Source organism: Vitis riparia, chromosome 17 (genome assembly GCF_004353265.1).
Source record: "Vitis riparia cultivar Riparia Gloire de Montpellier isolate 1030 chromosome 17, EGFV_Vit.rip_1.0, whole genome shotgun sequence".
In the NCBI taxonomy this organism is placed as follows: Eukaryota; Viridiplantae; Streptophyta; class Magnoliopsida; order Vitales; family Vitaceae; genus Vitis; species Vitis riparia.
The window spans coordinates 3283990-3299554 of NC_048447.1; the positions used below are offsets into that span (position 1 = coordinate 3283990).

At 38.4% G+C, this 15565-nt stretch overlaps 1 protein-coding gene across 2 annotated transcripts in view; it reads right to left on the reverse strand.

Moving 5' to 3' along the window:
- Positions 1-15565, reverse strand: part of LOC117905096 (putative 3,4-dihydroxy-2-butanone kinase) — a 100808-nt gene that overhangs the window by 36346 nt on the left and 48897 nt on the right. For both annotated transcript variants that reach the window (XM_034817998.1, XM_034817999.1), the window contains exons 11-12: positions 8489-8619; positions 8324-8416 (exon numbers count right to left, since the gene is read on the reverse strand). In XM_034817998.1, coding sequence (XP_034673889.1) covers positions 8324-8416; positions 8489-8619 — 224 coding nt within the window. The remainder of the gene's footprint in view (positions 1-8323; positions 8417-8488; positions 8620-15565) is intronic.

The window sequence follows — 15565 nt, forward strand, 5'->3', positions numbered from 1 at the left end:
ACTGAAAAACAAACGAACACTCTAAAAGGACCATTCCTTATGGAGTATGCACCGCTAACCAATCAAGTTGTATCACATTAAGGGGAGTCTCCATAAAAACCTTGGAACAAAAAGCCCAAAGAGAAGCAAGGAAAACAATAGAGTCTCAAAGATACTCTGAATTCCTTGCTTTATCCTCAAAAATCCTCGCATTTCTTTCCCACCACACAACCTGAATAAGAGCGATGCTTGCAGTTTGCCACAAAACTATCCCCCTCTTAGAAGAACCAAAACCATTAAATTTGATGGACATCATGTCAAAGATGCTCCTTGGGGGGACCCAATCCATCTTAGCTAATTGAAATAACCTGTGCCACAACCCAATCGTCAAGAAGCAATGAAGAAAAATATGATCTGTTGATTTCCCATGCTTCATGCATAGAATAGAAATATCAGGACTAAGGGCTTTGTAGGGTCTTCTCACTTGTAGTATGTCATTAGTATTCACCTTCTTGTGTGCCACTAACCAGACAAAGGACTTCACTTTGAAAGGAACTTGAGAATTCCAAACGAACTTAGAAGGGAAAACCTGAGGAGGTCCAGAAAATTGAAATAATGCTAGAAAGAAGGATTTAACTGAAAAAAACCCTGAAGAAGATAAAGGCCAAAATCTGGCATCTGAAACCAAAGGAGATAAATGCAATTTATTGAGAGACCGCATGAGGCCTTCTAAGTCCTCTATCTCAAAATCTAACAGGTTACAACGGAAATTTAAATTCCAAGAGAAGGGACGAGTAGGACCGAGAACTGAAGAAATAGGGATGTTTTTATCCAAGACTACTCTAAATAGTCTTGGATATTGGGTTCCCAAAGGTTGGTCCCCCCACCACAAATCTTCCCAGAACCGAATTCTTTCCCCATTTCCTACCACAAACCGAGTAAACAAGGAAAACTCCTGAAAGACTTGTGCAATAGCCTTCCAAGGACAGCGATGTGACCATCTGACTGAAGTGTTAGCATCCCAACCATTGGAGTGTGAACCATAAATGCTTAGTATGACCTGATGCCGAAGAGTTGAACCCTCTCTAGGGTACCTCCACAGCCATTTCCCTAAAAGAGTGAGATTCCTCAGAGAATATTCCCAAAACCCAAACCCCCTATTTCCTTCGGTTTACACACAACATCCCACCTCACTAAATGATCTCTTTTGCCTTCCCCAATTCCTGACCATAAAAAATCCCTTTGCAACCTCTCGATTTTTGCAGCGACTGAAGCGGGTAACTTAAATAAAGAAAGAAAGTAATAGGGCATATGGGGAAGGCAAGATTGGATAAGAGTCATCCTCCCTCCGAAGGATAAGTATGCCTTTTGCCATCCATCTAATCTTCTTGAAATTCTCTCAATCACTAGATCCCAAAATCCACCCGCCCTGGGGTTCCCTCCCAAAGGAAGACCCAGATAGAGTATAGGCCAGCCAAAAGCCTTGCAGTCAAGCGTCTCGGCCAATCTTGAAAGATGAGCATGATCCAGATTGATGCCATAAATATTACTCTTGTCAAGGTTGACCTTGAGCCCAGAAATATGCCCAAACGCTAACAAAAGACTCTTGAGAGTCTGCAAATCTTCCTCCCTAGTGTTAGAAAAGAAGATGGTATCATCGGCAAATTGCAAATGAGAAACCCTAGTTCTGTTTCTACCCACCCTGAAACCCTCCAACATATTTCTCTCCTCTGCTCTCAAAAGCATCCTACTCAGTACATCTGCTACTAAAGTAAACAAAAAATGGGATAAAGGGTCACCTTGTCTTAATCCTCTCGAAGCCTTAACCCACCCTTTAGCGCTACCATTCACCAATACTGCATAAGATACCAAGGGCAAGCATCCACTCATCCATTTCCTCCATCTAGGACTGAACCCCTTCTTCTCCAACACTTGATCCAAAAAATCCCACCTTACGTGATCCAAAAAAGTCAATTTTGAAGACGACACCTTCCTCCCCTGATCGTCTTCTCTCATCCACTATCTCATTCGCTATGAGAACCGCATCCAATATTTGTCTCCCTTGAACAAAAGAGCCTTGAGTTGAGTGGATGGTTTCATGTAGGACCCCTCTAACACTTTTTTGTATCCCCAAGAATCAGACAATACTATGTTATTCCCTCTGTTTGCATTAGCCCTATTTACTTTGTTCGTTGGAGCCATAGGAATTCCTTTCAATCAAGAAAGAATGGATTTTGATATATTATCGAAATGGTTAAATCCGGCTACAAACCTTTTACATAAAAATTTGAATAACTATGGGGATTGGTATGAATTTGTTATAAATGCAATTTTTTCAGTCACTTTGGCTATTATCTTGTAGAGACTAGTGATCAAACTAATGGGTCTAAAATATGAGATTTTCTTTGTCATACTCTTTTTGGGCAGTGGATAGACAACATTAGAGGATGATTTTGAGAAACCTAACCTATCAAGTTTTTTACGATCACGAAGAGGATATCCCTTACCTTGTTCACCAACTTGTGGATTCAAGGTAGCATTTTCGGAAGTTAAAGGTGAAGGAACACGTACCTCAGTTTTAGTCTCAAAAGAGTCATCCGGTCGCATGGTAGTACCATCAAGAGGAGTATTAGAGCTTGAAGGCGGTATAACAATAGAATCTTTGTTCTTCCTTGTATAACTTTGTTGAAATAATTTGGTTGGTCTTCCATCCCTTCTTTCCTCAAATTCAAACTCAATTGTCATAGGGTTGGGAGTATCTAAAGACTCCCCCTTTCCCAAATCAATTGAATCCTTCTCGACCTGAAATCCATAACCTCTTCTCTTCTAACCATAACCTTTCCTCTTCCTTACTACTAATCTCTCTTTGAAGAGGAACCAAAGACACATTCCCAGAAAAATAAGACTCCCCTTCGCAGAATTGAACATCAATGGAGACATAGTATTTGCTTGTAGGAGGATGAAAGCATTTATAACCCTTTTTGGAATTAAAGTAACCAAGAAAGACACAGTTAAAAGCATGAGGACCAAGCTTACCCATTTAATGAGAGTGTAGATGAATATAACATACACAACCAAAAACTTTAGGACAAATATTCAAAGTAGAACGAATAAAGTGAAACTGTGATAACATTTGCAAAGGAGTTTGATAATCAATGGCACAAGCAGGCATTCGGTTGATGAGAAAGACAATACTCATGACAGGCTTAGCCTAAAAACGTTTTGGAACACACATGGTAAAGCTTCAAGCTTAAAGCTTAGGCCACCTAAATTTTTACGCTCTACTATGTCATTCTATTGTGGTGTGTATGTACACATTGTTTGATGGAGGATTCCATTTTCTTTGAATAAATCAACAAAAACTAATTCACAAACTCACAACCATTGTTAGAGTGAAAAACCCTAACCTGAGTATTAAATTGTGTGGCAATCATTTTGGAAAATTGAGGATTAACATGTAAAACATCATTCTTAGACTAAAGCAAATATACCCACCTCACCCTAGTACAGTCATCAATAAAAGACACAAAGTATATATGCCTCAAAGCAGAAGGAGTAAAAAAAGGACCCCAAACATTTGTAAAAACATGAGTAAAAAGAACCGGGCTTTTAATGAGACTTATTTTGAACAGCACACAATGATTTTTAGCATAAATGCATTGTTCACACCTTAAACTAGAAATTGAAATATTTCGAAACAACCAAGGATATAAACGTTCCAAATAAGAAAAAGATCAATGACCTAATTAGCAATGCCACAAAAGATCTTTTCTGTATCAAACGTTTCTCTAGCTACTTGAAAAATATGATCAAATTCAGATTGTAACTCTATTACCCCCTCTAAGTAGTAAAGACCTCCCGTCTCCTTACCAATGCCAATTGTCATCTTCATAAAACTGTCACGAAATACACAATGAGTAGAATGGAAGGTTACAGAACAGCTTAGATGTTTGGTAATCTTGCTAATAGAAAGAACACTATTAGAGAGACTCGGCGCAAGTAAGACAAAGGACATGGAGAGTGTGGGGGAAAGTGAGACATTCTTGGCTCCTGAAATCAGCATAGGAGTCTCATTAGCAACTTGAGCAGACTTAACAAGTGAGGGCATTAGAAAGTAAAGTAAGGAAGAATGCCTAGTCATACTTGAATCAATAACCCAAGTATTAGAGGCAATAGAAATAAAGGCTAAACCAAAATTACCTTCTTGAGAAGATAATCAAGAAACCTGACAAGCAAAAGCTAGAGAAGTAACATCAGTAAGAGCAATCTGAGTTGATTTCTTCTACTTCCTTTTAGCTTGTTTAAGCTTGTACCACTCTGGATAACCATGCTTCTTCCAACAAACATTTGTTGTATGTTTGATGCTATTGCAGTGAGTGCAGAAGCGAAAAGAACAGTCAGTAGGAGTAAAAGATGTTGGTCATGTGTTATTCTTATAGACAACCATTGCAAAAGTTTCAAAGTAATCTTTTGTTCCCATGGTGACCTACCTCTGCGCTTCACAACGGACTAGCAAATAGGCTTCATCTAGACTTGGTAAAGGAGAGGTGCCAAAACACTATCATTAACTTGATCCAAACTATGATCAAGACCTACAAGAAATATATAAACCCGATCCTCAGCAATACGCTTCCTTCATTTCTCAATATCAGCTATACACGTCATATAAGTGGTTCTTCGATAATCAAGCTCCATGAATATCGAGTTTAACACATTGTAGTATTCTACAAAAGGGCGACCATCTTGTGTGACCATTGTCATAGGCTTCACCACACCAAGGAAACCAGTTGGAAGCTGCATGGCAAGCCACCAAACTAGAAACCAAGTAAACCAACTAATGCAAGAGGTTTCCAAGCAATAGTAGATGATCATGCTGCCACCAAATCTGAGAGTACTACAAGGGAGAATTCACTCAACAGGGAACAAATTAAAGAGCAGCTAGACAACCTGTATAAGCTCCCAAATCAGTCCCAATCTTAATCACAGCCAATGGTCCATATTTCCGCATGCACTCTAGCCTAAACAAGTACATTTGTTACTGCTCTTCATGCTGGTCAAAATAAAAGGGAGACTTGGATCATTAATTTGGGAGCTTCAAATCACATGACCTGTAGTCCACAATCCTTTGTTTCTCATTCTCCATGCTCTCATAACTACAAGGTTAAGATAGTCGATGGGTTACTTTTCATTGTTGCTTGAAAAGGTTCAATAAAAATCTCAAAAAACTTAACATTTCATTCAATTCTCCATGTTCCAAAGTTGTCTTGCCAACTTTTCTTGATTAGCAAAAATGTGTTGCTACATTCTCTCCATCTCACTATGAATTCAGGAACCACTTTTGGGGAGGATGATTGGCAATGGTAGAGAACATGAGGGTTATACTACTTTAAAGAGGAAGAACCCGAGGGTGAACAAAATCTAGTTTCTAGTTGTAAATCTATTTCTGTTTTTAGTGATCAAGAAATAATGTCATGGTTTCGTAGGTTAGGCCATCCTAACTTTATTTGTTTGAAAAACCTATTTCCATTGTTATTCAGAAATTAAAATCCATTTTTATTCCAATGTGAAGTATGTCAAACTTGCCAAACACAATTGTGCAATGTTTCTTGCTCAACCTTAAAAATCTTCAAAGCCATTTTTTGTAATTCATAGTGACATTTGAGGGCCTTCTAGAGTAACAAAGATCTCTAGTAAAAATGGTTTTTAACATTTACAGATGGACATACACAAGTATGTTGGGTTTATCTCTTAAAAGGAAATTTTTGAAACTTGCCAAATCTTTCAAAACTCTCATTCCATAGTCCAAAATCAGTTCCAAACACTAATTCAAGTTCTAAGAATAGATGATGAATGAGAATATTTCCATTATATCTTGGGAGAGTAGCTAGCAAAACAAGGGATAATTCACTAGAGTTCATGTGTGGACACTCCACAATAGATTTGAAAGAAAAAATAGACATTTACTAGAGGTTGCAAGGGCTTTAATGTTCACTATGCATATTCCTAAGTACCTATGGGAAGAGGTCGTCCTTACTACCTCTTACTTGATAAAGAGAATGCCATCTAGGATCCTAAACTACAAACTCTAATTTCAACCCTCATTAAATCCTATCACCATTTCAAGTTTGTTAATTCTCTACACCTTTGAATCTTTAGTTGTCCAAAGTTTGTTCAGAATCATTCAGCTAACCAAAGTAAGCTTGAGCCTCGAGCCACTAAATGTGTCTTTCTTGGTTATTCACCTAATCAAAAGGGTTATAGATGCTATTGTACAATTACAAAAAAAAAATTCTTAACGTCCAAAGATGTTACCTTCTCTGAGTCTCAACCCAATTTCCTAGCCACTTCACTTCAAGGGGAGACATAACCAAGTGAAGATTGTTTTTAGGAATTATCATTGCTCGATCCTGCTTCAACCCCTCCTATTTCTTCTCCTTATACCAAGTGAAGATTGTTTTCGGGAATTATCATTGCTCAATCCTGCTTCAATCCCTTTTGTTTCTTCTCCTTATGTCATGGTCGAACCTACTATGTAATCACCAAATCAAGAAAACTTAGAAGCAAGGAGAGATTTTCAAAGGCAAAACCAACCAAGGCTTCATGTCTATTTAAGGAGATTCAAACCTCAAAGTGGACAACACCTCATGTCTCCTCATGGTCAAGAATTTGAACCAGAAGTGGCAAACTAGAATAATTCATGTAATCTCAATTCCATTCCCATCTCAATTTCATCTATTGAACATGATCTTACAGTGTTAAATTTGCCCATTGCCCTTTGGAAGGGAGTCAAGTCATGTACACTTCATCCCAGCTCTTAGGTCGTGTCTTATGAAAAAACTATCACCTTCCTTTCATGCTTTTACTACTAATCTCTTTAATGTAGAAATCCTAAGGTCCTTAGAAAAGACTAGCTATTTTGGAGCAAAAGAAGGTTGCTCAAGAGGAAATGAGTACATTAGAAAAGAATGGCACTTAGGAGTTGATGAGTTTGCCTATAGGGAAGAGTATAGTGGGCTACAAGTTGGTATTCACTATAAAGTACAATTTACAGGACATAATTGAGTGATACAAGGTGAGGCTGGTGGCAAAGGGATTTACTCAAACTTATGGAGTAGATTATCATAAGACCTTTGCTCCTATTGCAAAACTCAATCCTTTAAGGGTTCTACTATCTCTTACAGCAAATCTAGAATGGCCACTACACCAGTTAGATGTCAAGAATGCTTTTTTAAATGGAGAATTGGATGAAGAGGTGTATATATTTGGATGGAATAAAGGAGGGACACCCGTGAATAAGGGCAGGTACCAAAGGCTAGTTGGTAAGCTTATCTACTTAGCACAAACTAGACTCGACTTAGCATTCATCTTAAGTGTGGTAATTCAGCATATGCATGCACCATGTGAGGAATATTTATAGGCAATGAATAGAATATTGAGGTACTCCAAGAAAGGGATTGTTTTTAGGGAAGAGAGTAGAGAAGAAGATTTAAGCTTTCACCAATCCTAATTGGGCTAACTTAGTAGAAGATAGGAGGCCTACCTCAAGATATTGCACATTTCTTTAGGGAAATTCAGTGATCTGGTGAAGTAAAAAAGCAAAGAGTAGTTGCTAAAAGCAGCGTTAAGGCCAAGTTAAGGTCTATGGCTAAGGATTTGTGAAATGATTTGGTTGAAGTTACTACTAAAGGAGTCGAGGATGCCCTCACACAATCCTATGAACCTCAATTGCAGCAACAAAACTACCATAAGTATAGCTTACAACCCAATCCATCACTATAGAACAAAGCACGTGAAAATTGATTATCATTTTATCAAAGAGGAGATAGAAGAAGAGCTAATATGCATCACCATTCCTACGAAGCAACAGACTGCAGACATGTTGACAGAAGGCTTCCCAAGACAAAACTTTGAGGATCTAACATACAAGTTGGGAATACTAGACATTTTTTCCCAACTTGAGGAGTGGAGAGAATATTGATTAGGATCAAGTTTGTTATATTAGTTTTATTAATATTCTTTTTCTAAAATTTAAATATAGTTGTTGTAGGTGATTAGGAAGCTTTTTCAGTTCCTATCTAGTTGTTAGATTTTCCTATATAAATGTATTGGTTGTTCATTCAAATAAATTAAAGGAGCTATTTCATTTATTTTCTAGCCTCTATTTACAAACTTCATTTCTATCACTGTATTAAGATGTAAAGATGGCCGGTCATTACTCGAAAAAGTTGATAACTATTTTGATACAAGAATACTATAGACCATCACTGCATGATTCTACTGAGAAGCTTTACTGAAACAAAGTGATACTAGAGAGAAAACCACATGTTCCAACACAATCACTGACCATCAACACCAACAGGCCAATGTGGAGCCTTAGTCGCAGCATCCAAACGTTGCAAAATTGCTTGATCTGCCTTCATTACAGAAATTGAAAATCCTGCCAAAAACACAGAACTGAGAACATCTATTTATCTGACAAAAAAGAAAGCTCTTTCCAACAATAACAAACCTGCCATATCAAGAGAAGTCATAAATGATCCTGTATACACTCTATCAACAGCTAGTCCATGTTCCAGCTGCAATCTAGGGACTGCTTTTCCTGCTGCAATCATCAGTTCCATTGCAGGGGTGGCACCTAAGCTGCAATTAAAAGAACCAAAAATAAGTGGCCAAGTCTTTCCTCAGAAACAACAATACTTTTAGACTGATGATGACTTTGGAAAAACAGGTAAAAAGCAGGTAAAAAGCTGGATGATGCATATGAAAGATGGAGAAGACAGTCAACAATATGTATAAATATTTTCGTGCTAAGAAACAAGAACAGTTTCTACATAGAGTGAAGAATTTATGAGGATGAGATATCCTCCAAAAAAACATGTGATACAAAGAGAAAGAGAAAAGAAAACACAGGAGAAGACGGAAGATAAAATTAAGAGCATCCTATACAAAGCCCCTGACCAAAACATATCCTGAAACTCTCAAGAGAGTAGATAGTCCCAAAGGAAGCAGAATGGGACTAGCTCCTCTGGTGATCATCCCACCATGTTGGAATGCGTGCCATCCTCCACAACCGATGGTCATATCTCCAAGGTCCCTTTCTATCCCAAGTCACCCAAGAAACAACCTTCTTGATTTGAGAAATACCTGATAATCACCCCTCTATGTCTAAATGGCCCAACAATACCCATTCAACTTTGATCACCTACGGAACATGTGTGAAAGCTTCCTTCCAGGTGACTGTCTGACTGCCTCTCTGGGGAAACAAATTGATCTACAGTCGAGCAAGATCACAAGACAAAACTCCTTGGTGGCAAGCATCCAAAACAAAAAAAAAAAACCCTCTAATTGGTTGTCCATAGATTTATTTTGTCCTAAAAAATTCTAGCATTCCTGTTGGCAGATCAAATCAAATCAGATCTGATTTGATTAGGAGGTTTGAATTAGTCAATGTTATTTATTTTAGATTTGGTTGTTATTTCCGGTTGTTAGGATTTGGTTTTAAATTGCTTTTAATTTCAAATAAAGTCATATTGTGGTCTATATCAATTTCCAGTGATCCCAAGAGTGTGTTTAGGGATTTGTTGTTAGTCCTTGATCGTCCATGGTCTATTTAAATGTATTACCTTCAATTGAATAAAATAACGCAACATTAGTATTCAAACTGTATTCATGGTATCAGAACCTAAGGGCTACATCGACATGGCTAAAACTGCCATGACAGGATCTTCAAAAGGAGAAATCGTCAAGTTTGCAAATTCCAGCCGCCAGACCTGAATCGATCATTTCGTAGCGACGTTTCACGAAGGATAGACAGGTTCACTCCAAATTACAACTCATAAATTTAACGACAAGAATTACTTGCAATGGGCCCAATCTGTCAAGTTTTTCATTTGTGGCAAAGGAAAGCTAGGATACAACACCGAAGAAATTAAAGCTCCCGCACCAACCAGCCCAATGTACAAAACATGGTTGGCTAAGAACTCCATCATACTCGCTTGGCTCATTAACTCGATGGAGCCAAAAAATAGCCGTCAATATTTGTTCTTTAAAATGATTTATCAAAAAAAAAAATATTTGTTCCTTAAAACAGAAAAGGAAGTCAAGGACACGGCTCGAAGAATGTACTCCGATCTCGGGAACACTTCACAAGTCTTTGAACTTCAATTGAAATTGAAAGAGATGAAACAAGAATTTCAATCTGTCACCCAGTATTTCTCTAATTTGCAAGACCTGTGGTAGGAGCTCAATTTATTTCTCAAAGACGATTCTACATGTGTCGAGTGCAACGTAAAACAGCAACGGAATCTCGAAAAGGAGTGTGTTTACGATTTCCTTGTCAAACTTAATAGAAACCTCGACGAAATCAGGGATCAGGTGTCGAGCAGAATCCCATTCCCAAACACTGAAAAAGCCTTCATTGAGGTTTGACAAGAAGAATGTCAGCAGAGAGTAATGTTGCCAAATGACAGACCACCAAGTCAAACAACTCCAAATGGATCAACACTTCATTCCAAAAATATTCCACCAACTCCAAAGCCTTCAAGAAGTACTTCCTAGATGGACATCAGATCACTGGCCGATTGTCTTGGATACTAACCCGTTCAAGTGGGGACCAACACCTTTTAGGTTTGAGAATATGTGGTTGCAACATCACAATTTCAAAGAGAGCTTTAGCAGTTGGTGGAGAGAATTTGAAGGAAATGGTTGGGAAGGTCACAAGTTCATGAGGAAGTTACAATTCGTTAAGGCAAAATTGAAAGACTGGAATAAGAATACTTTTGGAATGCTTAAGGAAAGGAAAAAAACCATATTGGATGAAATAGCTAACATTGATGCCATTGAACAAGAAGGGGCTCTCTCTTCTGATCTTGTAGCTCAAAGAGTTATAAGAAAAGGGGAGTTAGAGGAGCTAATTTTAAGGGAAGAAATTCATTGGAAACAAAAAGCTAAGATAAAATGGGTTAAGGAGGGGGATTGTAACTCAAAGTTGTTCCATAAAGTGGCTAATGGGAGACGTAACAAGAACTTCATCAAATTCTTGGAGAATGAAAGTGGTTTGGTGCTGGACAGTTCCGAGAGAATCACAGAGGAGATATTACTATATTTCAAAAAGCTCTACTCGAGTCCTCCTGGCGAGTCATGGAGAGTAGAAGGTATAGATTGGTCCCCTATTTCAGAAGAGAGTGCTTCTAGGTTGGATTCCCCTTTCGCCGAAACAGAGATCTTTAATGCCATCTTTCAGTTAGATAGGGATAAGGCACCGGGGCCTGATGGTTTCACCATAGCAGTATTTCAGGACTGTTGGGATGTGATCAAGGAAGACTTAGTGAGGGTGTTTGCAGAGTTTCACAATAGTGGGATTATTAATCAAAACACTAATGCTTCCTTCATAGTCCTCTTGCCTAAAAAGAGTCAGTCAAAGAAGATTTCGGATTATAGACCTATTAGTCTGATCACTTGTCTATATAAGATAATAGCAAAAGTATTGTCAGGGCGTCTAAGAGGAGTTCTACAAGAGACCATCCACTCCACTCAAGGTGCTTTTGTTCAAGGGAGACAAATTCTGGATGCAGTTCTTATAGCCAATGAGATTGTGGACGAGAAAAAGCGATCAGGGGAGGAGGGAGTTGTGTTCAAGATAGACTTTGAAAAGGCTTATGACCATGTGAAATGGGACTTCTTAGATCACGTGTTGGAGAAGAAGGGTTTTAGCTCTAAATGGAGGAGTTGGATGAGAGGGTGTCTGTCGTCGGTCTCTTATGCTATTCTAGTGAACGGTAATGCTAAAGGATGGGTCAAGGCAGCTAGAGGTCTAAGACAAGGTGACCCTTTATCCCCTTTTCTATTCACTATTGTTGCAGATGTGCTGAGTAGAATGTTGTTGAAAGCTGAGGAAAGAAATTTGCTGGAGGGCTTCAGGGTTGGCAGAAATAGATGTAGGGTGACCCATCTGCAATTCGCAGATGATACCATCCTATTTGCTAACCCTAGAGAGGAAGAATTGCAAACTCTTAAGAGTTTATTGTTAGTGTTTGGTCAAATCTCTGGGCTTAAGGTCAATCTTGACAAAAGCAATCTTTTTGGCATCAACCTTGATCAGAATCATCTCTCTAGGTTAGCGGTGTTGCTTGACTGCAAGGCTTCAGAGTGGCCCATTCTTTATCTGGGTCTTCCTTTGGGAGGGAACCCAACTGCTTGTGGATTCTGGGATCCAGTGATTGAGAGAATCTCTAGGAGATTAGACGGATGGCAAAAGGCTTACTTATCATTTGGTGGTAGGATAACTCTCCTACACTCTTGCCTTTCCCATATCCCTAGCTACTTCCTTTCTTTGTTTAAGATTCCAGCTTCAGTGGCTGCAAAAATAGAGAGGATGCAAAGGGACTTTCTATGGTCAGGGGTTGGGGAAGGTAAAAGAGATCATCTTGTTAGGTGGGAAGCAGTGTGCAAGCCGAGGGTTATAGGGGGTTTGGGGATTGGGAAGATTCCTTTAAGGAATCGAGCTCTTCTAGGGAAATGGTTGTGGAGGTTCCCTAGGGAGAGTACATCTCTTTGGCATCAGGTCATTCTTAGCATATACGGGACACACTCAAATGGTTGGGATGCCAATACTATAGTTAGATGGTCACACCGTTGTCCTTGGAAGGCCATAGCACAAGGCTTTCAGGATTTTTCCAAGTATACTCGGTTTATCGTAGGAGATGGGGAAAGAATTCGCTTTTGGGAAGATTTGTGGCGGGGGAACCAAACTTTAAAAGACCAATATCCAAGACTATATCGAGTAGTAATGGATAAAAATATTCCAATATCTTCAATCTTTGGATCGTCTCGCCCTCTCTCATGGAACTTTAATTTCCGTCGTAATCTAACCGATTTTGAGATAGAAGATCTAGAACGCCTCATGCAATCCCTAGATTGTATGAACTTATCCACTTCCGTTTCAGACGCGAGATCATGGTCCTTATGTTCTTCAGGTTTGTTCACAGTCAAATCTTTCTTTACAGCCATGTCCCAAATGCCGGATTCATCTCCATTGTTCCCCACTAAGTTTGTTTGGAAATCTCAAGTCCCTTTCAAAGTTAAGGCCTTTGTCTGGCTTGTGGCACATAAGAAGGTGAATACCAATGACTTGCTACAATTGAGGAGACCCCACAAAGCTATTAGCCCTGACATATGTAAGTTGTGTATGGAACAAGGAGAATCAGCAGATCATCTCTTTCTCCATTGTTCAGTGACGTTGGGGTTGTGGCACAGACTTTTTCAGCTAGCCAAGATGGATTGGGTTCCTCCGAAAAGCATTTCAGACATGATGTTCATCAATTACAAAGGATTCGGCAAGTCCAAGAGAGGGGTAATGCTATGGCAAAACGCGAGTATAGCGTTAATCTGGGTTGTGTGGCGGGAAAGAAATGCTAGGATATTTGAGGACAAGGCTAGGAATTCAGGGAATCTTTGGGATTCCATTCATTTCCTTGCGTCCTTTTGGGCTTTTTGTTCAGCGGGTTTTAAGGGCACCCCCTTAACGTATTACTACTTGATTGGCTATCAGTGTGTAGTTCCAATAGTTCCAATGGGACGGCCTAGTGTATTGTTATTTTTTCATGTTGTTTAGTTTTTTTGAGGGAGGATTCCTCATCCTCCTTGTGTACTTCTTTTTTTATTAATATATTCTTGTGTGGTTTCCTATCAAAAAAAAAAAAAAATATTCCACCAACTGGGCAAGCCAAAAACAAACCAAAGACTCCATGCAAAGGAGAAAGAATGTGGTACGATCACTATAATCGCCACGGCCATACTAGAGAAATATGCTAGAAAATTCATAATAAACCATCCAATCGAGCACCTCGAAGACAAGTAGAAGGAAGAGCCAATCAAACTAAATCAAGCAGTGACAAGGATGGAAATGCAAAAAAAATAAATAAATAAAAAATAAAATAATTGGGACTTCAATCCAATTTAGTAAAGAACAAGTGGAACATCTATATCGCCTTCTCAATCAACCCTCATCCACCTCATCTCTATTCTCAAGCAGGTTCAAATCTAGGGTCATGCTCAGTCGCTCAATCCGATAACCATCACTCAGCCTTGAAATCTTCAATTTATTCTGAGGAACCTTGGATCATTGATTCAAGCACTTCCAATCATATGTTTCAATTTCTAGTACTAAGGAAATAATATTGTGGCACCATAGACTAGGCCACCCTAATTTTTCATCTTTGAAACGTTTGTTACCTTCATTATTTGATAATAAAGCTTCGATTTCTTTTCAATGTGAGATATGTCAGCTTGCTAAACATATCCAAGTGTCATTTCATCCAAGACCATATACACCATCTACACCATTCTCATTGATACACAATGACATCTGGGGACCATCCAAAGTCACAACCTCAAATGGTAAAAAATGGTTCATTACATTCACCAATGATCATACACGAATTACATGGGTTTATCTTCTCTGAGAAAAATCAAAGACATGCCAAGTGTTCAAAATTTTCAGAAATATGATTCAAACCCAATTTTTCCTGGAATTTTTTTTTCAATAGTCCTTTCGTAAGAAGATTAGCTAGTTGCTTATCAAAGGAAATATAGGCCATGCAAACGAGGCCATTCTCAAGTTTCTCTTTGATGAAATGTCTATCTACCTCCACATGCTTGGTTCTGTCATATTGAATTGGATTGTGAGCTGTCAAAAGTTGCTTTATTATCACAATAAGTATCATAGGATGGTTGTTAACTAGCTTCAACTCTTGCATTAAGGATTTGAGCCAGATTAGTTCACATTTTCCCAAAGCTAGAGACCAAAATTCTGTTTCAGTACTTGACCTTACCACAATCGATTGTTTCTTACTTCTCCATGTTACCAAGTTGCCTCCAAGGAATGTACAGTAGTCAGATGTAGACCTATGGTCCCTAATTGAACCTACCCAATCTGCATCAGTGTAGGCCTCAATTTCTAGCATGTCATTTTTTGAGAATAGAAGTCCCCTTCATAGAGTCCCTTTCAGATACTTCAAAATTATAAATATTGCATTCATATGATCTTCATTAGGGTTATGCATGAATTGACCGACAACTCCTACTACAAAGGCTATATTGGGCCTTGTTTGAGACAAATAGATTAATTTGTCAACCAGTTTTTGATAGTTCTCCTTATTTACAGCCTTGTTCTCAATATTCATTCCCAATTTATGATTTGCATCGATTGGAGTGTCAATCGGTTTGCATCCCAACATTCCTGTAATCCTTCAACAAATCTAATGTATATTTTCTTTGTGATAGAAATAAAGCTATAGTATTTTTTATTTTTTTTTATCAGAAACAAAAGATGTATTAATTAAAATGAATAAAAACATGAGAAGGATGAGAAATTTTTCCCATAAAATACAAACCTGATCAAAAGACCCAAAGAAACCTCCGCTTTACAAGGAGGACTATACAAAAGAAACAAAAAAAAAAGCCCTATACAAGTATAACATCTCCTTACGCTCATCTAGGGACCTCACCAAGTAGGCCTAACCCTGAGGTGTACATACCGAAAGCCAATTAAACTAAATTACACTCAATGGAAATGGTTTAAAAATGC